Source organism: Microtus oregoni, unplaced genomic scaffold (assembly GCF_018167655.1).
Source record: "Microtus oregoni isolate MIOR12 unplaced genomic scaffold, Mior012 000016F_ref0000370, whole genome shotgun sequence".
Classification (NCBI taxonomy): domain Eukaryota; kingdom Metazoa; phylum Chordata; class Mammalia; order Rodentia; family Cricetidae; genus Microtus; species Microtus oregoni.
In genome coordinates this window covers 3,686,508-3,712,784 of record NW_024543075.1, presented here as the reverse complement: position 1 = coordinate 3,712,784, position 26,277 = coordinate 3,686,508, and the positions used below count along the sequence as shown (strand labels likewise).

Below are 26,277 nucleotides of genomic sequence, written 5' to 3'. Positions count from 1 at the left end.
CTTCGAGGTCCCACAGCTGGAGAGAGGGATGCACCTCGAGGTTCCATCGCTGGGGAGGGCGCACCTATAGGGGACGATTAGCTGGAAGCAAGAGCGGGCTCAGGGATTAGCATGACTCTGGAGAGTGGAGGACTTCAGAGTCTCATCCATCCGCAGTTTGGTGGGGTCTGAGGCTTAGAAGCACGCTATCGGTTTATTTTGTGCTTCCGAGCTCTAGAGGGCGACCGCACCTGGGGCGCACCAGGACTCCACCCGCCCTGAACCGGTGGAAAATAACCAAGAACTAGTGAGGAAGAAAGCAAGGACAGCGACACGGGGCGTGGCCTACAGCACTCTCCGCCAAGTACAAGGGCGGGGCTCGTCTCCAGGGGTGGGACCTCACTTAGCTTTGCCCCGATTGGCCAGAACACGCGGGGCATTGTGGGTCGCCGCGCTCCTGCTACTGCTTCAGCTGTGCTCGCCATGTCGGGGTCCCCGGTAAAGCGCCAGAGGATGGAGTCCACCCTGGACCAGCTCAAGCAGTTCACCACCGTGGTGGCCGACACGGGTGACTTCAATGGTGAGAGGACGCGACGCATGCGCTCTGAATGAGCTGCGGCGCCCCCAATTTTGGGATCAGGACCGGTGTGGGTGCCTGGGGCAGGGCCTCGCGGTCGCTGGAGCCGGGATTGACGGGTCTGCTGAACTCAAGGTCCTCGCGGTCGCTGGAGCCGGGATTGACGGGTCTGCTCAACTCAAGGTCCTAACCGGGCCTCCGGGCTCTTGGTGACCCTGGGAGACCCTTGCGGGGCTCGGTGGCTCGAGGCGGTCTAAGGAACAGTCCCGCTGACCCTGGGTGTCCAGCCTACGCTAACCCAGGCTCAGCTTTGGAGCCTGTGCAGTCTGCAGGGCAGCACGACCTCCGTGGACCCCACCTGTTTTTGCAGCCTGTTGCATTGGTCTTCCAAGGTGGCAGCTGGTTACTGTCTGGCAACCCAGTATGGCTGGATTCCCACCAGATACACACACTAAATCAAATGGTTATTCTGTTGCCAAACCTCCTTTTCTTCTGAGACAGGGTTTCACAGTGTAGTCCAGGCTGGCCTTCCTGGTGATCCTTCTGTTTTAGCCTCTTAGTGCTGGATCAGGCAGGGCCACCACGCCCAGCTCCAGTGCTCAGATTTTCCGGGACTTGGAGAGAACTTGGAAGACTTAGGTAGAAAGGCTTGCCCTGCTAGTCTGCTCTCAGCCGTGTAGAGTGGAATAGCTGAGCTTGTTTCACATCTGCTGTGGGAATGAGACTTTCGGGAAATGCTCAATGGGAGCCCGGTACAAAAGCGCCTTCTGCTCTTTTCTGCTTTCTCACGGTGACTTGAGAAACAGGCTTTAATTCCTCCTGAGTAAGTGCATTGTTTATCTCTCAGCGAGTCAGAGTGATTAGGCATATTTGGGCTGCTTAAATATAAAGGAAGGACAGACCTGTCATGGGTCTTGTAGTAAACCTGTCTGACTGAAGTGTTTGTCAGAGAGCTTCCAGAAATCCCGCTGGGAGTTTTCACTGAGTGTCATGAAGATCTCACAGCCTGATGTGTATGAAGAGCGCAGGAGCCAGGCACAGTGGCACATGACTTGCGTGCGGGAAGCAGAGGCAGGCAAATCTATGTTTGAGGCCAGTTTGGTCTGCATAGTTCCAGGCCAGCCAGGCTCCATAGTGAGACCCTGTCTCAAACAAAAATAACAAAAGTACATTCATAGACAGTGTAGTTAAATACAAGTTAAATAATCTTAGACACTGCATTAGATTTGAGGTCTGTACTGTGTGGTGAAGGTTCTTAACTTCTTGGGTGTCCCAGGCCCCTGAAAATAGAATTTGGACTCTCATGCCCAGAACATTTGCCCCCTTCATTTTCCACTGAACCTAAGGTTCTTTGGCCCTTAAAGCCCATCTGTAGGGATGGAATAGGGATCAAGCCCAGGGCATCACACCTACTAAAGCAGGTCCGCCATCACTGAGCTGTGCCTCCAGCAGCCTCTGGGCCTGCGGTTTTATCCTGTGCACCCTTCAGTGGGTTCACGCCTGAGCCAGCACCACGCCAGAGCACATTTTCCCCTACTTGTTATTTTGAAATAATTACAGACTCCCGAGGTGTTGCAAAAGTAGCCCATGCACCCTTTGCCCAGTTTCCCCAGCGATGTCCAAATCAGGAAGCAGGCACCAGTGAGCCATGCATTGTGCTGTCCGCAGATCAGGCCTGCAGCACTTTCATAACGCGGAGACTTAGATTAGCACTGTGAGAGTTAGCCTCTTCTTATCCCCAGAAGACTAATGGGCGTGGTGGTGTAGACCTGTAATGTAACCCCAGCACTGGGGAGGGCAGGAGGTTTTTAAAAAGAGTTAAGCAAGTTCATGTCCTCCTGGCTTTGCATCCGCTGTTCATGTTCACTTGGATAGCTGAGCTGACAGGGGCTCACTGGCTTTTCTAAATTCCTGGGTGGGGGAAACTAATATGTTAAAAGAGCTAATACAGTTTCGCATAATATACGTCCCCCCAAAAAACAAACAGGAGAGAAGAGCTGAAGCTAGTGTCGGTATCTGCGTGTCTGTCAGTGGGTTCGGATTAGTGCACCTCCTGCTGGCTGTGGGACAGTAGGACAAACTTGTGGCACGTGCTCCTCCAGTGTCCTCATATTTTCCTTCCAAGTCATTAAAAATCAGCCTTTATGGGGGAACTGATTGTTCCGAGTTGCCTAGTTTTGTTTGGTGTTTGATGTTGTTGCTTATTTTGTTTTGTTTCCAGATAGGGTATCGGTGTAGGCCTGGCTAGCCTGGAACTTACTATATAGACCAGGCTGGTCTCAAATTCTTGCTTATTGGTTTCATTTTAAACTTTACTATAAAAAAGTTGCAATTTACAAAAACGAATTACACACCAATTTGGTTTGATGGTTTGTTTTGCTTTGAGACAGAGTCTCACCATGAGCCCCTAGCTGATCTGGAATTCACTAAGTAGACCAAGCTGGCCCTAAACTCATGGAGATCCTCCTGCGTCTGCTTTCAGGGTGTGGGGGATTAAAGACATATGCCACCACACCTAGCTCGTGCTCTGGGCTTTTGAGACAGGATCTTGCTCTGTAACCCAGCTTGGCCTTAGACTCTTAGAGCTAGTATTGTAGGCTTTGCCACTGTGCCCAGCTCATGTGTGTGTGGTGTGGGTTACTGTCTTCACACGGAAGCCAGCCTCTCTGGAGCTGCTGTGAGCAGTCCCTGCGATCCACTTGGGCACTCTTCCCCATCTCAGGTGAAAGCTGCATCTGGTCACTATGACAAAATACCGGAGAGAAAGCTAGAGGGAGGGATGATTTGTTTGGACCCACAGTTTCTAAGGTTTCAGTCTGTTGTGTTGGAGAGGTCACAGGTAAAGCAGAGCAGCTCCCCTCAGGGCAAACAAGAAGCAGGGAGACAGTGCCTATGCTAGCAGGCTGTCTCCTCTTATCCCATGGGCCTTCACGGGACTATCTCCCTTGTTAATCCTCCTGGAAGCACAGACAAGCCCAGAGGTAGTGTAGATCTGGATGCTTGGTCCAGTTCAGCTGACAACAAGATTAACTGTGCCGCCTGCTTCTGGAATGTATTTACCTAGCCATTGATGAGTACAAGCCCCAGGATGCCACCACCAACCCATCCCTGATCCTGGCTGCAGCACAGATGCCTACCTACCAAGAGCTGGTGGAGGAGGCCATCGCCTACGGCAAGAAGCTGGGTGGGTGAGTATGGGTGATGGAGAGCCGTGGCTCCCACTCCTCAAAGTGACCATGTTTCCTTCCCAGTCCAACACCATTTTTTGTTCACTGAGGTGATCTGCATGGAATAAATCACTCTCCCTGGCTATGTGGCTCTAGGGCTGGCCAGTGTGAACACCCTAGGTGAGATGTGGATCACTGCCGGCCTTCCAGGCTCCTGTCTCTGATGGGCTCTGTAGCTCTACAGCTGTGCTGTGCTTGCTGGTTGTCATTACTTTCTTTCTATTTTTTTTGTTTTGTTTTTTTGTTTTTTTATGAGACAAGGTTTCTATATAACCATGGCTGTCTGGAACACACTATGTAGACCAGGCTAGCCTCACAGATTTACCTGCCTCTGCCTCTTGAGTGCTGATATTAAAGGAATGTACCACCTCGCCCAGATGTCATTACTTTTTTTTTTTTTTTTTTTTTTCCCCGAGACAGGATTTGGATTTCTCTGTATAACAGCCCTAGCTATTCTGGAACTCTCTGGCCTCGAACTCAAAGAGATCGCCTGCCTCTTCCTCCCAAGTGCTGGGATTAAAGGCATGTGCCACCATTGCCCAACTGTCATTACCTTTTAACAACAGACTAATGAATTTTAATAAATTGTGCATTAGTGCAACCATCACTGCAGTCTCTGATCCTCCTCCTTCTACTTCCTTGTCTATGTCCTCAGCTTCTTTCTTGTTTGTATGAGACAAGGTATTCCTGTGTAGCCAGGCTGCTCTTCAGTGTGCCAGCCCATGTGCTCAGACAACATTGTGTGCCACTGTGCTGTCCTCCAATCTTCTTGTTCTTATAGTTTTACCTCTTCCACATTATCACACATATCATAAATGTATAGTCCTTTTCCATATAGTAATTGTAATATTTTTTAATTTATTTATTTATTATGTATACAATATTCTGTCTGTGTGTGTGACTGCAGGCCAGAAGAGGGCACCAGATCTCATTACAGATGGTTGTGAGCCACCATGTGGTTGCTGGGAATTGAACTCGACCTTGGGAAGAGCAGGCAATGCTCTTAACCGCTGAGCCATCTCTCCAGCCCCAGTAATTGTAATATTTATGAGAGATATGGTGTGATAATTTTATAGTGTGTGGTCAAATCAGAATGATAGGCATCTAACTCTTTTTGGAGATATCCATCCTTCTTTCCTTCCTTCCTTCCTTTTTTTTTTTTTTTTGAGACAGAGTATCTCTATAGCTTTGGAGCCTGTCCTGAAACTCTGTAGACCAGGCTGACCTCGAACTCACAGAGATCCGCCCATCTCTTCCTCCCAAGTGCTAGGATTAAAGGCCTGTGTCTTCACTGCCTGGCTTGGGGGTATCATTTTTTGGGGTTGCATAAAAATTATTTTTATGTTGGGGGTGATGGTGTACATCTTTAATCCGAGCACTTGGGAGGCAGAGGCAGGTGGATCTCTGAGTTTGAGGCCAGCCCGGTTTATACAGTGAGTTCTATAACAGCCAGAGCTACACAAAGAAACTCTGTCTTGGAAAACTAAAAAAAGAAAAAGTTCTGAAGATGGTGGTGGTGTGATTCCCAACAGTATAATTTAACACTGTTGAACTATAAACTTAAAATGGTAAAGATGGCATGTTTTATGGGTTTTTCATTGTAATATAAAATAGTGCCTGCCTGCCTTCCTTCCTCCGTCCCTTCCTTCCCCAAGCTGGCCTCAAACTTGGAACCTTCCTGTTCCACCCTGCAAGCGCGCTGAAGTTAGTAGCTCTATGAGTTTGAGTCCAGACTGGTCTATATAGTGAGTTTCAGGACAGCCTGGCTTTATATAGAGTCCCTGTCTCAAACGGAACAAAACAGAAACAAGTAACATTTGCTCTCATGCCCGTGGGGGGAGGCTGAAGGGAAAGAAATTTGGCAAAAGAGTCAGAACTAGTCTCATAGGTTCCCCAAAGCCTTCAAAAGTTTCTAACACAACTTCCCTGTGAATTTCAGGCCACAAGAGGAACAGATTAAAAATGCTATTGATAAACTTTTTGTGCTGTTTGGAGCAGAAATACTAAAGAAGATTCCAGGCCGTGTATCCACAGAAGTGGATGCAAGGTAGGTGGGGCTAGGGTAGGGAGGCAGCGGGTATCCTGGTGACGTCAGTGGCTGAAGAGGTAGTTTGCTCCTGGTATTCTCTACACTCATTCAGTGGTGTCATACGTTACACTGGAAGACTGTACAGAACTGGTGCTCTCTGACTGATGGCTGATCTTGAGTCTTGTGTTTTGTGAAGATTTATGTGACATTGGGCTTTGTGCATGATAGGCAAGGGCTCTGCCAACTCAGCAGAACTCTGATCCCCCTTTTTTCTGTTTGGTTTGACTTTTTATTTATTTATTTTTAAGACCAAAGTTTCTTTTTCAAAGATTATTTTATTTTATTTTATGTGTATGAGTGTTTGCCTATATGTATGTATACCACATATGTGTCTGTGGAGGCCAGAAGAGAGCATCAGATCCTCTGGAACTGAAGTTACATAAGGTTGTAAGCTGCCATATTGGTGCTAGAAACCAAACCTGGGTCCTCTGCAAGAGCAGCAAGTGCTCTTAACCACTGAGCAGTCTCTCCAGCCTGAAGGCAGTGTCACTTATAGCACAGGCTGACCTTGAACTCCAGATTCTCCTGTCTCCATCTTCTGAGTGCTGGTTACAGGGCTTTGCTGCCAGGACTGCTTCTGAAATTGGGTTTCAAGTTGCACTGAGTCCAGAGTAGGGGGTGGGACGGGTTTGTCCAGTGAGCCACATGGCTACAGAATGCCCCGCTTCTGATATGCTCCCGTGGTGGGTGTGCTGTGATCTGAGTACCTGCAATACCCTTGCTTTTACAGGCTTTCCTTTGATAAGGATGCAATGGTAGCCCGAGCCAGGCGCCTCATTGAGCTTTACAAAGAAGCTGGGATCAGCAAGGACAGAATTCTCATCAAGTTATCCTCAACCTGGGAGGGAATTCAGGCCGGAAAGTAAGTATTCCCTGCATGGAGGCAGCTTCTGATTCTGATTCTCTTCCTAAGCAGCAGACACCAGTTTCTAGGGGTCAAAGTTGTTTTGGAACAGTGAAGCCAAAACTTACATAAGTTTTGAAGAAACTAATTGCAAAATGGTAAAAACAGTCACAGTCTTCTGTGATGCCTCCTCTAGACGTCATCAGTCCTGACCATTCTAGGGAACCTGGGCAGCAGATTCATTCCTCTTTCCCCGCCTAGAACCACGGGTTTTTCTTCTGGATTTGCTTGCTCTGGACATCTCATATAAGTACAGTCAGATCATGCATGAACTATTATGTCTGACTCATTCAACGTGTTCTAATGTCTATGCCTTGTTTCCTGACTGGACTTTCTTCTATTGCTGGGTGTATTGTGTCTTTGCTTTGTCTTGTGTTGGGCACTGGGGTCTGTTATCACTTCGGGTCTGTTGAGAATAATGGTATGAACACAGGTTTATATACATTTTGGTATGGGCATGGGTTTTTTGTTGACAGGATTCTTTCTCAACCAGTCCCACAGCTGTTCAGTCGCAAAGAAACACAGAGGGTTATATTAATTATAAACTGGTAGCTCAGGCTTCTTATTAACTCTTACATCTAAATTAACCCATAATTCTTTACTGTGTTAGCCATGTGGCTTGGTACCTTTTATCAGTGAAGCATTCTCATCTTGTGTCCTCTTACATCTAGGTGACGACTGCAGACTGAGCCTTTCCTCTTCACAGAATTCTCCTATTCTGGTCACCCTGCCTATACTTACTGCCTAGCTATTGGCCAATCAGAGTTTTATTAAACCAATACAAGTGACAAATCTTTACAGGATACAAAACCATTGTCTATTTTTTTTTTTTCAAAACAAGAACTCTGAATCTAATCTCCTTTGTTTAGCCTTTTTCCTGACCATTATCCATAACAATTTATAACCAATTACTCTAAACAAAGACAAACCAAATATTCATAATCCATTTTTTTAGGAATGTGAGCATAGTTTTCTAGGCTACTTCCTGATGATTAAGGGTGCTGATAATCTTTTTTTTTTAATATTTAATTATTTATTATGTATACAATATTCTTTCTGCGTGTATGCCTGAAGGCCAGAAGAGGGCACCAGACCTCATTACAGATGGTTGTCAACCACCATGTGGTTGCTGGGAATTGAACTCAGGACCTTTGGAAGAGCAGGCAATGCTCTTAACCACTGAGCCATCTCTCCAGCCCTGGGTGCTGATAATCTTATGGGGACCTAAAGAAAATTTAGGATTATGGTCAAGTCCTGACTGGAATATTCTATGAGGCTTGATCATCACAACCAACAGTCTTATGGCTGTTCTGGATGTAGAACTCAGAGGAAACTCCAACAGAGATCCTCTGAAACATTGGATCATGTGGGCTATCCGCTCCTTCCAGAGTTTTTTTTTTAAGGAGGGGTCTTCCTTGATCAAATCTGAGTTTTCTTAACCCGGAATGCAGCCTCTCATTTCCTGTGGAAACAAAAGCAAAACCTCTTCTCCAAAGTAACATATCTTTTGACTTAAATTTTGAAGTCAAGACATTTTCAAAATACATATGTTGGATTAATCCAGCAGCATTTATGATAAAATGCCTTTTAGTAGCTGTTGCTCCTTCCTCAGCCATGGAACAATTCAAAGACAACACAGTAACATACAGTATCCAGACTCTCTGTATTTTCCATCTTTACATGGCTTCATTTTAAACTTTTTATTTTTGTTGAGGCAGGGTTTCTCTGTGTATCTTTGGCTGTCCTGGAACTCCCAGAGATCCGCCTGCCTCTGCCTCCTGAGTGCTGGGATTAAAGGTGTGCACCACCACCACCCCGCTTAAGCTTGTTTTTTTTTTTTTAATATGTTTATTTATTACATATACAGTGTTCTGCTTGCATGTATACTTGCAGGCCAGAAGAGGGCACCAGATCTCATTACAGATGGTTGTCAGCCACCATGTGGTTTCTGGGAATTGAACTCAGGACCTCTGGAACATCAGGCAGTGTTCTTAACCTCTGAGCCATCTCTCCAGCCCTTAAGCTTGTTCTTAATGTACTGCCCTGCTCCTCCCCTACTCTTAAGAAGCTGAAGACTCTCTTGGGGAGCAGCAGATCCAGAGCTCAGCCTGAGGTGGCACTCAGCATTGCCCCTGCCATCTTGTCCACAGGGAGCTGGAGGAGCAGCATGGCATCCACTGCAACATGACGCTGCTCTTCTCCTTCGCCCAGGCTGTGGCCTGCGCTGAAGCGGGTGTGACGCTCATCTCTCCCTTTGTGGGGCGCATCCTTGACTGGCATGTGGCGAACACAGACAAGAAATCCTATGAACCCCAGGAGGACCCTGGTGAGCTATATTTTAAGATCATGGGGCAGGGGACCTGCTGTGTTGACGAGCAGGGCTGGAAACAAGGTCAGGGTGGGGTCAGACAGCAGCTCAGGGCAGCTCTAGGGAACATGCCTATGTCTCCTCCAGGGGTAAAGAGTGTCACCAAAATCTATAACTACTACAAGAAGTTTGGCTACAAGACCATTGTCATGGGCGCCTCCTTCCGTAACACTGGTGAGATCAAAGCACTGGCAGGCTGTGATTTCCTCACCATCTCGCCCAAGCTCCTGGGGGAGCTGCTCAAGGATAACACCAAGCTGGCACCTGTGCTTTCCGTCAAAGCGGGTAAGGCCAAGGGGCCATAAGGACCTCTGTGTGGGCGGAGCTAAGGCCTGACCCTGATGGGAGATACTCAGCCTAGGCTGAGGGACAGTTATGAGTCGAAGGGTAAGGCAGGCATGGAGAGCTGTGGTATCCTCCAGCCCAGACCAGTGACTTGGAGAAGATACATCTGGACGAGAAGGCCTTCCGTTGGCTTCACAATGAGGACCAAATGGCTGTGGAGAAGCTCTCCGACGGGATCCGAAAGTTTGCTGCTGATGCCATCAAGTTAGAGCGGATGCTCACGGTGAGTTCCTGTGTGGGTTGGGCCTTTTCTCCTTCACCCAGGGGCAAAGTTGGAACAGAGATGAAACCTACTGCAGGAGCCCGGCATAGTTAGCACACACCTGTAGTCTCATTCTGCAGAGTGAGGCAAGAGGATCACAGACTCAATGGCCTAGGCCAGGAATGCTAGTACATGCCTTTAGTTCAAGCACTTAGAGACAGGCTGTCTCAAGAAGCAAGGCAGAGATGGCACATGCCTTTAATCCTAACACTTGGGAGACCTAGGCAGATGAATCTCTGTGAGCTCAAAGCCAGCCTGGTCTACAGAGCAAGTTCCAAAGCATCCAAGGATACACAGAGAAACGCAAAAACAAACAAAAAACTATGTATCTATATAGATATATATACACACACACAATACAGATAGGTAAATGTGTGTGTGTATGTGGGTTTATTTATTTTTCTGGGAGACCATGGGTCTCAGCTGGTTGCTGAAGCCATATTGGGACTTTGGTGGGTCGTATGGGGACAGTCCAGACAGAGTGAGGGGCTGACATGACTCCACCTCTGGTCCCTTCCAGGAACGAATGTTCAGTGCTGAGAATGGAAAGTAGTGCAGCGCCTGCGGCTGGACCCCAGACCTGCTCCGCCGTTGAACTGGGTCCTGATTGCACATGGCTTGTGATGAATCTTGCATTTTTCAGTGATTGGAGAAGGGATGGATCATAGGTTTCTGATTTTATGTGAAATTTTATCTAATTCATTAAAGCAACGGCTTTTCCTATGTTGTGCTTCATTTTATCATCTTTGTCGCCCTCCACTTGAGTACCAGTGGCCCCAGTATTGACTGTGACTGAGGCGGAGCTTGGAGATGAACCCCAGGCTATCAGCATGATCCAGGCAACTGTGGCCCTCACCCTCATCTTCTAAGCTCCACTGGACCACAGCTGGGACGCAAGATGGCAGAGGTCTCTGACTTTTGGTGGCAAGATTATACAGTAACACCCTCTGTACCCGGTGTCCCTGTGCCCTGCCTAGATTTCAGGGTGTGCTAGCAGAGTCAGAAGACAAATGGTGGGCTCTGTTCCTGGGAGGTAGCAGCTGAACATGGTGTTCAGAGCCAGGCTTGCCCACTGCCCAAGAGTAAGTCCAGCGGTTTATTTCTCCCATCTAGGTGCTCTGCCTGGTGTAGCCAGGTTCTAAAGGGCACTGGTACCAATTTACGGGGACCGCATAGTATACAACACCAGCTTTGAAAGGGCACGGAAGCATATGCCTATAATCCTGGTACCTGGAGGGCAGCAACTAGGTTGTCCACATCTGAGGACAGCCTGATCTACTTAGTGAGTTCTGGGACTACTTAGAAACCCTGTCTTCATCCAAAATAAAAGCTGAGTGGTGGCGGCCCATGCTTTTAATCCTGGCATTCAGGAGGCAGAGGCAGGTGGAAGCTCTGATGAGAAGGACCCCCATGGAGCAACTTCCCAGGTCCATTCCCCCAAATTCCCACCACGAGCAGCTCTAGGGCTAAGTACCTGCCTGGGCTTAACTCATCCTGGATGGTGAAGTGGGGAACAACTTCTGCAACCTAGCACAGCTAGGTTCACACTTTCCCTGATCAAGACCCACAGTATTCTACCACTTCAAGCCAGAAGACAGGGTCTGAGGGAGCAAAGCTGACCTCAAGGCTGACCTGCTTCAGCACGTAGTAGGCAGAGACTTGTGCCCATACCACACCAACCTCCTCACCCTTTGGGCTTGCAATAGTGTGTCCTAAAAGGAGATCAGGGTTTTGAGTCTTTCCCACCTGGGGCTCCAGGGATACCGGCCAATCATGCATATTCCATAAGCCCTTTTTTGTGTTCTTTTGAGACAGGGTCTCTGTATATGGCCTGGCTGTCTTGTAACGTACTATGCCTCTGCTGGGCAACCATCTGTAATGATATCTGGTGTGGAGTGCAGGCATACATGCAGGCAGAATACTGTATGCATATACAAAAACCAAAAAACAGCTGGGCGGTGGTGGCACTTAATCTCAGCTCTCAGGAGGCAGAGGCAGGTAGATCTCTGAGTTCGAGGCCAGCCTGATCTACAGACTTGAGTAGACAGGACAGGCTCCAAAGCTACATGGAGAAACTCTTTTTTTTTTTTTTTTAAAGACCAAGGCAACCAATTTATTTTTTTAAATTTTTTATGATTTATTTATCTTTATTTTATGTGCATTGGTGTGAAGGTGTCAGATCCCCTGGAACTGGATTTTCAGACAGTTGTGAGCTGCCATGTGGGTGCTGGGAATTGAACCCGGGTCCTCTAGAAGAGCAGTCAGTGCTCTTAACTGCTGAGCCATTTCTCCAGCCCCGGAGAAACTCTTTTAAAAAGAAAATAAAAAGGGTGCACCACCACATACAGCTTTGTATCAGAATTCATGGCCAATTACTTGACTGAACTGGTGATATTCCATTATAAAGAAACCACTAGCTGGGTATGGTGGCAAACACCTTTAATCCCAGTCCTTAAGAGGCAGAAGCAGGTGATCTGAGTTCAAGGCCAGCCTGGTCTACAGAGCTTCAGGATAGTCTGGACAGAGAAACCCTGTCTCAAATGAATAAATCTGTATGATGTGTGTATGTGAGTGGACATGCACATCAGGGTAGCATAATTTCAAGAGTCGATGTGTTCCACTGTGATACTTTCACTGGCTGAGCCACTTGGTCAGCCCCTTTTCATTCTTTTTTTTTTTTTCAAGACAGTTTCTCTGTATAGATTTGGAGCCTGTTCTGGAACACAGTAGATCAGGCTGGCCTTGAACTCCAAAATCTGCTTGCCTCTGCTTCCCAAGTGCTGGGTTACCCGCCCGGCAGCCCCTTTTCAAATAATTCTGCTAGCAACATCTGTGTAAGGTTTCATTTCTCTTGAGTAGTTATAAATGTGCTTATGAACATACCCTGAGCTCAGCTGCCACTTTTCCAGGGATTTGTTCATTTTCTCTTCTCCATCTTCTCCAGCTTGCTGTCCCCTCCTCCACCTAGGACTGGGTACCCTTGGAACAGAAGTCTGGCACAACCAGAGCCCACCTCACCTGCTACAGCTATGTAATGTCTCAGTATAGAATACGGGTGGTGGCAGCATACGCCTTTAATCCCAGCAGAGGCAGGCTAAGTTTGAGGATAGCCAAGGCAACACAGAGAAACCCTGTCGAGAGAGAGAGAGAGAGAGAGAGAGAGAGAGAGAGAGAGAGAGAGGACAAACATGACACTCATAGAGAGCCAGCCAATTAGAAGAAACTCTCAAACCCCGTCAGCATGGTATCACCTCCCAGTGTCTGAAGCTGTCCCCTAATTCATGCTAAAACATCGTCTCTGAGGTGATGGTGTCAAATGAGACTTTGGCTTCATGAAGCAATTAGTAACTTCTGAAAAGGTTCCAGAAAACACCTACCTCTTCCGACCCGGTAAGAAGCAAAGAGGTCTGAACCAGGAAACCCTTACCAGACACACCTAGTTCACTATGCTTGGACTTGAAGCTTCAAAATGTGTTTGAAATATGTTGTTTACAGATCACCCAGCCTGTGACTGAACCAGCCAAGCCTAAGGCACAAGCCTCAGGTTTTAAGGCTTTGTCCAGGAATATCCATCATTACATAGTGTTGATGGCAGAAGAGGGCAGTGCAAGGCCAGGGAGGATCCAGGACAGGTGGGCTCTCTTGCTGCTTTCTTCCATGTGTTCTGGACTTCCCTCATTAAAGGTTATTAACCGCCAAAACGTATTCCTCCAGGTCTCTGGCACTGGTGCTACTCTGGGCAAAAGTTACGTGAAGAGGGAAATTAAGAGGTCCAAGTTACTTGGAAGGCTCTCGTCTAAGGCTAGAAGGCTACTGACTGGAAGCTACCGTCCTGGCCAGGGGCCCCAGGATTGACCGCAGGAGGGAGATGGCCATATCAGGTCCTCAGCAAAAGCAGGGTCTGGAAGACAGGACTCATGGATATTCCTGCTTCATATAGCCCAAACCCATCTATGGCCATTTCCTTCTAGGAATAGATGGAATACCTGGCCTGAGGCTTCTGTAAGCCAGGGGCAATTTGACAAACTGTGGGCTAACAGCAGTCTAAGGGTCTCCAGGTTTGACACTAGTATTTTTTCTACGCCATATGAGGCAGGGTGACATCACTGTGTCCACTCCAAGGACCTAGGACCATGGCAGGCTGAGCTGGGGCCTGTATTGCATTAAAAACCACAGGCCAGCTGGATAGTGGTACCACACGTCTTTAATCTCAGCACTCAGGAGTCAGAGGCAAGCAGATCTCTGAATCTGAGGCCAGCCTGTGCTGCCTCAAGAGTGGGTTCTAGGACAGGCTCCAAAGCTACAGAGAAACGCTATCTCAGAAGAAAAAAAAATCATAGGCAAGATTGCAAGATTTAAACATGGGCAGTCTTCTTCAGCAAGAATGCTGCCTGCTTAGGGCTAAGAAAACATCCATTGTTCACCTCTGGCAAGATGAATTCAGAGCAAGTTCCAGTCTTTTGGTCCTTTCCCCATGGTTCTCACCAACAGCTAAAGGGATGAGAATAGCCAAAGGGCCATAGAAGAGCAGCATCCCATCCTGAGATCCCACAGCTGCCTCTCCCAGGGACAATTCTTGGAGTGTTCATTTGTAGTTCTCAGAGACTGCCTGGCCAGCCAAGATGCTCCCCACTGTGTGCTGGGGATAGAGGAGGAGTGTTCAGTCTACATAAGAACTGATACTCTCCAAGTCTTAACTCTTGGAGGCCTCCAGCATTCCACAGGATCCAAACGGAGGCTTGAGGGCCCTGTCAGGTAAGGACCAACAGAAGAGGCCACCAGGATCAAGGAGAGCATCCAAATTACTTCCTATAGGATGAACACATGGTCCAGACTCAACACCAGCAGGCAGGGCGTCGCAGACAAAACTGTCCAGCAGAGGGAGCCAGTCACAAAGCAGGAATCCACCCAAAACCCCTTCCCAGGAGCCTCACCGGCTGCCACAGAGGAAGAGCAGGTTCTGGACAGCAGGAACAGTGGAGTTTGTATTCTGACCAGTGACCAGGTGGCGGTCCAGCACCACATGCACGGCGTCGGGCTCACTGGCTACGGCAGAGGACACAAACCTTAGGCCACAAGGCCTAGGCCCAGTCCCACTCCCACCCACTGAGAAGCTGCTAACACCAGGGGTCAGCAGGAAAGCCTGTCTGGTGAAGCACAGGGGTTTGCAGGACCTAAAACACCAACCCAAGACACAGCAGGTAGCCCCACAAATCTAAGTGGAGGGGCACCAACTTGGGCTCACCACTGAAGCCAGCGCCAGAGTCCTTCACAAAGTCCTCCACAACCAGCGGCAGGCGGGCAAAGTCAGGTGCCCTGATGAGCTCATACACAGAAGGCTGCAAGGACAGGGCTGGCGTCAGACCAGCTAGTAGCTCTACCCTGCCCAGTGCCCTATTTTCCCCAGGGGCCAGGCAGGGCAAATCAGAGCAGCAACCTCAGCTACCACATGGGGGAGACAGGCAAAGGCAAAAACTCAGTCATCTTTTTGGAGACTAAGCCGTTATGGCTTAGAGTGCCTGGCTCCCCCAGCATCAAGACGTGTGACCAAAATGAGATGGACTGGTATCCTTTGGAAGGAGTCCCTTCATGGGTTCCATGATGCTCTTCCTAGAGGGTCTCAGGCTGTGCTCACACCACGTGGACAAGGAGAGAAGTGCTCTAGCAGTATGGGGACTGGCAGGTCACAGTGCCTGTAGGAATCTCTTTCTGGTTCAGGGAGGGGCAGGGAGACAGGAGGGAACGGGACACTGGCTTGACCACGAAATACTCACCCCTGTCAGGCTGTAGCCTTCGAACACCCAGGACCTGTCTTCATTGGTAGCACAGCACAGGGCAGCGACACCATGGCCAATGGCACAGATGGGTTCTAAAAGTGACAAGGTACTCTCAGGCCCTGGATGCCATCCTGGGTCGGGTCCCCACCCAAGTGTCCCCTCCCCCAAAGCGGATGCTTCAAGACTAGAGTTTACTTAGAGCCCATGCTGCCGCAGTTTTAAGACATGTGAAAACACCCAGAACTCCCAGTTCATGTACCAGCCGCTGCTTCAAACTACACAGACGCCACTGTGCAGCTGAGGGTGGTACTCCTAGGGGCTACCCTGCTCTGCAATTCTGCAATGGGGCTACCCTGGCTCCTCCCCAAAGACAACTTTTTTTTTTAGGTTTTTTTTGTTTTGTTTTGTTTTTTGTTTTGTTTTTCGAGACAAGGTTTCTCTGTAGCTTTGGTGGCTATCCTGGAACTAGTTCTTGTAGACCAGGTTGGCCTTGAACTCAGAGATCCGCCTGCCTCTGCCTGGGATTAAAGGCGTGCCTGGGATTAAAAGCGTGCACCACCACTGCCCAGCTCCCCAAAGACAACTTAATGGCTAATGTGTTCCCATGGCTGAGGTAGCTGGGAAAAACTGCTTCTTGTCTAAGACCAGAAGGCCAGCTCTCAACACAGAGGACATTGATGGTCCTGCATCTGGTCTCTGATGAGCATCCTGCCCCAGTCTACAGATGTGCTTATCACTCCAGACAGCATCCTGATTAACCTACCACAGAAAGGGCTAAGAGGTCACAGTCAGCAGCCCTCTCTTGGCTGCCAGAGGCTCACACTGCAGAGACTAGCAGTACACACATTATGTTAAGTGAGATCACTCTTTGTGCACGTGGACACAGAGCAAACTCACCTGTGTGCAGGTCAGAGTCATTGCGGTTCTCCGCTCCCTTCTGATGGGCTGATGAAATCACCAGGCATGCCCAGTCCTGAATCCTAAACCCTGTACTCAATATCCACTCCATATCTGCTTCCACACCTAGTCTCTAGTTCCCTGTCACCCACTGTTTTGATCACTCCCTCCTACTCCCCACCCAGGTGTCTGCTTGCCAGCCTGTTCTCCAGTTTCTTGTCACCCACTGCTCTCTGAGCGGAAATGCTGCAGTATCCGAGCCAGGGACCCACTGCTGGCAAGGTCAGTCAGGGCGCCAGGACAGCTGGGAATCAGGAGAGCATGGTACCGGGCACCTGGGAGGAAACCACAGGTCAAATTAGGGCACGGCCAGACATAGAGGCCCTCCAGGGACCCACTAGCCACTTGTCACCTACCATCTATGGACTCAAGCTTAGCGGGGCTGGCGTAAGCTTTGAGACGGAAGTCTTGTACCCAGCGTGCATTGCTCTCGATCACATCCACAAAGTCCATGGCCTTTCCCTAGAGAAGCAGAGCCTATGTGAAGGGTCAGCACCAGGATCTTCCCCCACATTCGAGCCACAGAGTACTTAGAAAGGCTAACAGATGTCAAGACAGCCCCTGGGGCACAAACACCTGCCTGAACAGCCACTTTTACAGGCTGGCTCGGGCAGGGAGCGTCCAGTGACAAGAGAAAGAAAGAAATCAAATACAAGGTAGTCCCAGAAAACCAAACTAGCAGCGTGCAGGGGCCCCGTACAGCACAATGCTGAGGTCTTACCACAGGATCACCACACCCTGCTCCCCAGACTCCTGACTATAAAGCAGCAGCAAATGTCCCACCCACCTTGTGACTTCGAAACATGCAAATACCCAACACACATTTGCTGTGATCCACTTATGACTGGATGTTCCCAAGGCCACAGTGCAAGAATCAAGGATCTCTCCTAGTAGGAGGATCTATGCAGGACCCGCACACTAGGACCAAGTCTTATCTTTCCCTTATAGACCTGCAAAAGTGCAGGTCATGGTGAAAAAAAGTTCCCTCGACACAGGAACGTCATAGTCCAGTGAACGGGAACCATGACTTAAGGATGCCACCAAGTTTGGTTGTAGATCCCCTTACTTAGAGGTAGCTCCTTCCTGGCCCTATCAACTACAGAGGACTCTACACTCTCCTAGCCTCGGCCCAAGGAAAGGGAGAACCTCAGGGGTTCCCTGGAGAAAGTGACGGTACTCACCCCAGGGGTGGCCACCTGTAGGTTGAAGGCAGCACTGGCCAATGTGAAGCAGTGGAAGAAGGACTGGGCTGACACACCTGCAAGAGAGGGTTACAAAGCTGCAAGGGCGTGACAGGGCCAGCTGGCCCACCCCATTCCTCAAAGACTGCTCCAGTGCTCCTGGGGACTCTCCTGGTCCCAGAACCAGCCGTAGGAGCAATCCATTCCGCCCGCCCGGGGTCCACGCCCTGCGGACAGGACAGCAGCATTTCAGGTTGAGGAAGATGTAACTCAGAGGTCCACAGCAGGCCTATTGCTCAGCCAGTTTTGGCTTCTGGCCCCAGAAGGACCTGCAGGTTCCAGTGGTTCTGCAGCCTCCCAGAACAGGCTCTCTGCTCGACCTAATACCTCTGCCTTCAGGCCCCCAGCCCACCTTAACTGTCTACCAACACCCCTACATCCTTGGCTGCATCCCATCCTTTCCCCCTTACAGGTACTTCCGAAGGCAAACCTTTGGGTCATCTCTCAGACCCACCAATAGCCAAGGTCCCTATAGCACAGGAAAAGCAACAGTGAACATGTCATAGAAGCAGGAGAGCGTGGTGTTTGGGACACTCCCCACACTCAGGACACCTAAGAGCATGAGATTCTGACCCCACCATGCACTCAGCGCTCTTCTGCCCATCAAGAGTCCTTCAACAAGGAAAAAGGCTTGCTTAGTTCATTTGAGTCCAGACGCCGGGTGCACAAGCCTTTAATCCTGGTACCCGGGAGGCAGAACACCCATACTTAAAATATAAACAAATTTAAAAAGAAAAAACAAGACTCCAGACGATTTGTAGGCACAGCCAACCTCCCCTAACTAGGGAGTAGAGACTCACATCACCTCAAGTGCAGTGGTCTGTGCTGGTTTAATTTAAGGGCACAACCCTTTAGCTTCATCTTTCCATTATCCTTCTTTTTGAGACAGTATCTCACGTAGCCATTAACCAACCTCTTTATCCTCCTGCCTCCAACTCCTACACTAGGCTTTTGGTTTGTGGGTTTTGTTATGATTTAGTTTTTGAGTTAGGATCTCACTATTTAGCCCTGCTGACATGGAACTGGCTATATAAGTTCCAGATTTGGCTTCAAACTCCCAGAGACCCATCTGCTTCTGCCTCCTGAGTGTTGGGATTAAAGACACACACCATTAGGCCCAATTTCTTTACTTTTACGATTTAATACATTTTCAGGGATCTACCCCAGATTATCCCCACCAGCTCCTCGATCCTTCACTCCCAAACTCTCAAGTAAGGCCTACCTAGGAGCAGCTGTGGATTCTCCCAACCCTCTCTTCCAGGGCGGAGAGCACCCTCAGGGCCCACCCATTTCCACCTAGGAAGCTTAGTGGAACCCAGGGGTTCATCAACCAGGTTTCCGCGGTATCTTCAAACTCATGCTCGCTTGAGATGCTCCATATAGCTCTATAGGAAAACCCTGGGCCGCAGCTCTGGGCCCCATCATCCCCAGTTCCCTAAAGACCCGTGAAGTCACCATCTGCCCAGCTTCCTAGACACACCGGGCAGCTGGAAACCCATAGCCAGCAGACCCCCTTCTGTGTGCGGGTCCCTTATGTGCACCTCTTTCGAGCAACCTCCTTTCAGGATCGCTTCCTGGAGGTGCGTGAAGATAGGCCCAGGATCAGGCGGACGGAAAGGCAGGAACGGTGGGGCAGAGTACCGAGCCCCTGCGGCTGACCTGGGGGCAGGGTCATCTCCGCAGTCGCTGGCCACCCTGCCTGCTGGCACACACAGGCCTGCCCCGGGGAAATAGGTGCGGGGTCCCAGGATCCCAACTCTGCAGGCACAAACGTTGACCTGGAGTCAGAACGGCAGGCCATTGCGCCACACAGCTGCCCTGCGCGCCTCACCTTCAGAAGCGCCGCTGGCCACCAGGAGACAGGCAGGCCTGCTGGGCAGCCGCTCGGACGCCATGGCTGCAAACCCGGTTAAGTGTGCGGAGGGGCGGGGTGGGGCGGGGCGGGGCGGGGCTCGCCAGCCGCGGGAGTGGACTGAGCGTGCGCGGGGTGCGGAGGGCGGGGCTCGCCTGCAGGAAGTGCCAAGTTGGGGGCGGAACTTGCCTGCAGATGCAGCCTGCGCGTGCGTGAAGATTGGGGAGCAGGGATGTGCACACGCGAGTGGCTGACTAGGAAGGATACGCTATGGGTCCCTGAGTGTTTACCAGAGTCCGGGACAGGCTTGTGACCTTCAGGCACACATCAGTTGAGCGCAGCGGGCTAGGCAGACGTTACTCACGGTCTGAGCTGGCCACATGGCTACCGCGCCTTGGGCCTTTGACTGCAACTAAGCCCTGCTATACTTGTCTGGGGGAGAAGACCCGTCAGCCCAACTGGCCGACTAGATAGGGGCCCGGAGGTGGGTCGCATGTAGGCGGGTCTTCCTTTGCGTGTTTTGGAGGTTCCAAAGACGCCTCGGTCCCTGGAGTTTTGGATGAGCCCGAGGAGAATGATGGAATGACACTTCCTGAGCTGTGAATGCCTCTGGAGCTTGATGTTGAGTTTCTTAGGAAAAGCCAGATTGTCTAAGGGGGCCAACCTATATCTGGTATATATATATATATATATATATATATATATATATATATGAATTGGTGTTTTTACCATGGGTGTCAGGACCCCTGGAACTGGAATTACAGTTATGAGCTGCCTTATGAGTGCTGGAAATTGAGCCGGAATCCTCTGAAAGAGCAGCCAATGCTCTTAACCACTGAGCCCTCTCTCCAGCCCCTCCACGCTGTTTCTAAAGGGATTGTTCCTTATGTTGTACCGCATGAGTATGGGGTTCCTGGTGGGGCCTAGGAAAAGGAGCCCGGAGCCCAGGGTCCTGTACTGTCTGTGTGGTGATGTTTGGGGATTCGCAGGCCAGAGTTAGCCCACAAGCTGGACTTAGTCACGAGGAGAGCCTCCTGGATCTGTAGATTGCCCAATTCCTAAAAACCCATCTGTTGACATGAACCCCAAGGTGAAGAGGCCAGACTGAACATGGCCAGCGATCCACATGCTCACACGGCTCCACCTTTGTGCTGTCCCCAAAGCAATCTTGAGACACCAGAAATGGCAGAACCAGCGATAGGCTTGAGTCTCGAGGAGGAAAAGACTTAATTCAACTCGCAGGTGTTAGAAGTAAGTTTTGGGTGGTAAAGACACCACCACTCCAAATGAAGTGTCTGGACAGAGCAAATTTTACTCTTGACCAGGAGAGTGTGCTCGAGGAGTGAACACACCAAGACAGAAAGTGCATTTGGTTCTTATTCTAACTCAGGTGGTAGCTTGTCTTCCCCATTGGCTGTGTCTTCCCCATTGGCTGTGTCTGACCTCACAATATTATTTAACTGCCTGGTCTAAAAAGAACCAATGTACAAGAAATGGGGGGAGGGGAAAGGGATCCCTGACTGAGGAGGATCAGAACAGCCTGGGCTATTACATAGAGAATCCCTGTCAAGAAAAAAAAGAAAGAAAATTGAATTCCTCATTCTAAACACAAATTTTAGTATTTGATAGAAAAGAATATTTGATATTACTTATCCAGGTTACAGTCCTGGGAAGTCAGGACAGGAACTGAAGTAGAGACTATGAAGGAACACTGCTTACTGGCTTTTTAAGCTACCTTTCTTCTGCAACCCAGGCCCACTTGACCTGAAAAGGCACCTCACACATTGGGCTAAGCCTCCCCCCCTATCGATGAGCAATCAATGTGCCCCACAGACATGACCACAGACCAATCTGATACCAGCAACTCCTCAATTGAGGTTGCCTCTTTTCAGGTTGTGGAGTTGACACTTCACAGGGTGAGGGGAATAATGATATATGTCTACTCTCATCCCCCAGCTTGCCTCCTTGAAGACGTAGAGGAGGAAGCCGAGGCTCCATGTCTGACACGAGCAGCAAGGCTGTTGTATGTGCACTGTATCCAAGGGTGGTGCTGTGTACCGTGCCTGACAGATGATTCAACATGGCTAGGAGGAAGCAATGACCTGTGTCCAGAGAGGCATGCTTGTGAGTGAACAGAATGTCTGGTTTCCAGAAGAGCCTGTGAGACCGCTGGGGTCCACATGGAATCTGCATTCAAGCCTAGATAGGCAGATGTAACAGACAAGCAGTTCTTGGCCAGGAGCCGTGCTCTGGAGCTGACATTCCTAGACCAGGCCCTAAGGTGGAGCTACCCTGCCAAAGTGCCTGTTGCTGAGCAACATCCTAGATCCTATGTGCTTAGCAGGTATACTGGTACCAGGGCCTTCCTGCCACAGCAACTAGGCCCTGCCCCCACACCCAGTAGCATCCTTCAGGACTGACATCTGGGCCTGGACACCTGGACGAGATCAGCTCTACAGTGGGCAGGTTTTGCCGCTTGAGACAGAGCACTGGAGGCTCCAGGATGTCCTTGAGCAAGACCAATGACAGCGTCGTGAGGGAGGCCCAGTCCCTGTCCTGTCCTGTAGAGCATTCTCTCCGTCTCCTTCATAGACACGTCAAAGGTCCTGTTTGTGAGGCTTACACACCTGAGCCCTGGACGTGGTATGCTAGGACATCAGATCTATCAGCAAGTGTCCATGTGGCAAAGGTCGGGGAGGGTTGAGGTCTACATATATAGGGTCTGCTCGTGTGTAGAGATCCTGGGCCGTAGGAACTCTTGATATTGATGGCAAGTTGGGCATTGAGAAAGTGACTCCTTTAACCAGCATTCAGGAGGCAGAAACAAGTGGATCTCTGAGTTCGAGGCCAGCCTGGTGAGCTACATAGCTACATAGTGAGACCTTATCTTGGGGGGTGGGGAAAGCCACTCATTTCTTTTTCATATCGAGAAACTTCTACTGGAATGTAAGGGCAGGGGAGAAGTCCTAGGAGACGTGTGCCCCGCTGGGCTGACTTGTGCAGCAAGTCCTGCCTCCTGTCACTCCTGCTGCCTCTGTGACTCCTGTTTCAGAGCAGGCTTGGGCCTTTTCCTGGCCTCTCTGTACATCTGGGAGCTCCTTTCTGTCAGACTCCCAACCATCTCAAAGCCTAGGCCCCAGCTGCAGCATCTGCTATGAGCGAGAAGGTGTTGGTTGCTTTGAGTGCCCTTCCGATAGTTCAGGTGACCATCAAGTGTACCTCAGAGGCATAAAGTTCTCTTGGGATTGGGGGACATCTTTACCCTACAAACACTCTTCAGGGTGGGGGTGGGGAACTGCCTAGAGGTGAGAGGTTGCCCTCAAGTAGCCTTCAAGACCCAGACGAAGCTGGTTGGTGGTGATGCATGCCTTTAATCCCAGCACTTGGGAGGTAGAGACAGGAGGATCTCTGAGTTTGAGGCCAGTCTGGTATATAGAGTGAGTTCCAAGACAGCCAGAGAGAACCCCTGTCTCAAAAAACAAAACAAAAAATCCCAGATGAGGGGCTGGAGAGATGGCTCAGAGGTTAAGAGCATTGCCTGCTCTTCCAAAGGTCCTGAGTTCAATTCCCAGCAACCACATGGTGGCTCACAACCATCTGTAATGGGGTCTGGTGTCCTTTTCTGACCTGCAGGCATATACACAGACAGAATATTGTATACATAATAAATAAATAAATATTAAAAAAAAATCCCAGATGAAACCCTTTCCCCATTAGGGCTCAGTGGACCAGGTGAAGCCTGGAGCCTCCAAGGTAAGTCATGCAAGGCTATACAAAGCAAGCAGCATGCAGCCAATGACAGCCTTGCTGCCAGGTATGAAGTTGTGAAGGTGCTGTCACCTGAGGTGGGTCCTCTGCAATATGGGTGAGAATACTAAAGCAGCGGGCTGGCCAAAAAGTGTCTAATCTGTGGCCAGGTGATGGCATTGTGGCACAAAATAGGGTGATGTGGCCCAGAAGCAGGCACAAAGTGTCCCTGTGAGTAACAAGGAAGGGGTAGTGTAAGACTTTAAGACAATCCTGAAGCCATTTCTGACAATTCTGAATCCTCTCAGCCTCTGTGCCATAGTGCTTCCCCTCCTCCCCTGGGAACCAAGGACCTAACAGCTACACGTGCACGTACTCAGTTCCTGAACAATTACCCATATACGTATGTTTTGATTCAGTCCCCTGGGAAACAGGGTCAAAATGACCTCTTATCTGATCTGGCAACCACTCTCCAGCCAATTATTGGTAATAGCCCTTTTGAATAAGCCAATCAGAATAGTCAAAGAACAATTGCTTCTGTGGCCCCTTTAAAAGTAGACTGTACCAGCTATTCGGGGTCTCTCAGCTTCCCTAATGCTGAGGGACCCTGTCATGACAGAATTAATAAAATCCTCATGCTTTTGCATCGGCTGTGGTGTGTGAGGTGGTCTCTGGGGGCGACTCCTCCTCGGTGTATAGACGCTAGAGTCCAACAATAGCAGGACAGGTCTGGGAGTTTACTTAGACACCCTTAGTTCCATGGGGTTGGGGGAGCAGGGAAGAAGACTTAGCATAGGTATGTAGACCTTTCTTGTTGAATAGTTTATCCAGGGAGACGAGAGCCACCTTGTCTGCCCTCTGAGAATTTGACTGCACTATGTCCCTTTTCCTTCTTGGGATTGTAAGGCAAACAAATAAAACTAGTCACTGTGAAGCAGCAAAGAAGGTTCTGTTCTTAGCCAGAGAATAAGGGGAGCCTGAATAGAGTTCAGATGACTTCTCAGCCATGGCAGCTGGAGGTCATCGATATGGCTCAGGTAGAGTACAGGGGGATTGGTGGGGGGGGGGGGTGTCTAAGCACAGGTAGCGATGTCTATCTTCTTACTCTGCTGTTCTGTTTTTCTTTCCTTTTTTTTTATTTCTTTTGGTTTTTCAAGACAGATTTTCTCTGTGTAGCTTTGGAGCCTGTTCTAGAACTAGCTCTTGTAGATCAGGCTGGCCTTGAACTCACAGAAATCTGCCTGCTTCTGCCTTTAATCCTCTGCTGGGATTAAAGGCCTGCACCACCACCGCCTGGTACCTTCCTTCCTTCCTTTCTTCTCCCTTCCTTCCTTCCTTCCTTCCTTCTTTCCCAGCCTGAGTATTAAGTTTGAGAATTTTCTAAGAAATGGGTGCTCTTTCTCTCTGATCCTCTTATAGTCTTTTCCAGCCATTGTCATGGTGCTTGTAAGTGTCAGGACATTAAAGGGCAGGGTCTTTACTGAGGATAAAGAGAGCAATTAGATGGCAGGAGCTGAAGGCAAATGGCTGCTTACTATGGCTCTACTGCAGCAGAAGCCTAGCTAGTCTGCTTTTTTCTCCTGCTATTCCCGAAGGCTGAGTGTGCGGCTGGCCCACTTCCTTATTTCTAGGACGCAGAAAGCACCAACAGCAGAGGCTTATTTGTTATTTATCTGTTTTTCTGAGACTGGCCTAGAACTCACCGTAAAACCTTGAACTCTTTTTTTTTTGTTTGTTTGTTTTTGTTTTTGTTTTTCGAGACAGGGTTTCTCTGTGGTTTTGGAGCCTGTCCTGGAACTAGCTCTTGTAGACCAGGCTGGTCTCGAACTCACAGAGCCTTGAACTCTTTTTGCTGCTGTTGTTTGTTTTTGTTTTCGAGACAGGATTTCTCTGTGTAACTTTGGCTTTCCTGGTACTCATTATGTTAGACTAGGCTGGCCTCAAACTCAGAGTTCTACCTCCAGAGTGCTGAGATTAAAGGTGTGTACCACCACTACCCTGTTAACCTTGGACTTTTAAACCTCCTGATCGTCAAACCACCTTGCAGGACAGCCTGGAGCCAAAGACGGGTGGGGCCACGTCTTGAACAGGACTGCTTAGTTATGTGTATCTCTTACCCTGTAAACCTAAACCTCTTGATGGGACCCCAAAGATAGACTTGGAGACCTCCGAACACCATTGTTTAAATCCACATTGAATAAATCTCTGTTTTCACTGTTTCTTTTTGTTTGGTTTTGAGACAGGGTCTCACTGTGTGGAACCAGACTGACTCAAATTTACAGAGATTCACGTGTGTGTGTGTGTGTGTGTGTGTGTGTGTGTGTGGTGTTTGCAAGAAATAAACACTGGGACTGTTTGGTTTTTTGTTTGTTTGTTTGATTGATTGATTGATTTGGTTTTCTGAGAAAGGTTTCTTTATATAACAGTCCTGTCTGTCTTGGAACTTTCTCTGTAGCCCAGGCTGGCCTCAAACTCACAAAGATCTGCCGGCCTCTGCCAATTAAAGGTGTGCACCACCACCACCCAGCTTTATTTTTATTTTATGTGTATTGGTGTTTTACCCTGCATATATCTGTGTGAGAATGTCAGACAGATAGATCCCCTGAAACTGGAATTACAGACAGGTGTGAGCTGGATGTGGGTGAAGGGAATTAAACCCAGGTCCTCTTGAGCAGCCAGTGAACTATCTCTCCAGTCCTTGTTTTTTGTTTTTGTAAATGTGGGTTCTGGGGGTTGCACTCAGGGCCTCATGTTTTCAAGGAAAGTGCTTGTCCACTGAGCTCTCCCCACAGCGCCTTACTTGCCTTTTACTTCTTTCTTTCTTTCTTCTTCTTCTTCTTCTTCTTCTTCTTCTTCCTCTTCCTCTTCCTCTTCCTCTTCCTCCTCCTCCTCCTCCTCCTCCTCCTCCTCCTCCTCCTCCTCCTCCTCCTCCTTCTTCTTCTGTTTTTCGAG

At 49.2% G+C, this 26,277-nt stretch overlaps 2 protein-coding genes across 3 annotated transcripts; one reads left to right on the top strand and one right to left on the bottom strand.

The window, feature by feature from the left end:
• Window positions 1–401: 401 nt before the first annotated feature.
• Taldo1 (transaldolase 1) lies at window positions 402–10,474 on the top strand. The gene is made up of 8 exons (XM_041666501.1): window positions 402–559; window positions 3,621–3,744; window positions 5,723–5,830; window positions 6,603–6,734; window positions 8,927–9,102; window positions 9,232–9,429; window positions 9,567–9,712; window positions 10,272–10,474. The coding sequence occupies exons 1-8, from the start codon at window positions 463–465 to the stop codon at window positions 10,302–10,304; spliced, it is 1,014 nt and encodes a 337-aa protein (XP_041522435.1). The 5' UTR covers window positions 402–462; the 3' UTR covers window positions 10,305–10,474.
• Window positions 10,475–13,733: 3,259 nt separating this feature from the next.
• Window positions 13,734–19,649, bottom strand: Gatd1 (glutamine amidotransferase class 1 domain containing 1). Of its 2 annotated transcripts, XM_041667197.1 has the most exons (8): window positions 19,558–19,649; window positions 17,667–17,743; window positions 16,842–16,947; window positions 16,653–16,760; window positions 15,526–15,620; window positions 14,997–15,090; window positions 14,686–14,797; window positions 13,738–14,560 (listed from the first exon to the last, which is right to left on the bottom strand). In XM_041667197.1, the coding sequence occupies exons 1-8, from the start codon at window positions 19,619–19,621 to the stop codon at window positions 14,554–14,556; spliced, it is 663 nt and encodes a 220-aa protein (XP_041523131.1). In that variant the 5' UTR covers window positions 19,622–19,649; the 3' UTR covers window positions 13,738–14,553. The 2 variants fall into 2 exon arrangements, with proteins under 2 accessions (XP_041523132.1, XP_041523131.1); XM_041667198.1 differs by having other exon boundaries at window positions 13,734–14,797.
• Between the last annotated feature and the right edge of the window lie 6,628 nt (window positions 19,650–26,277).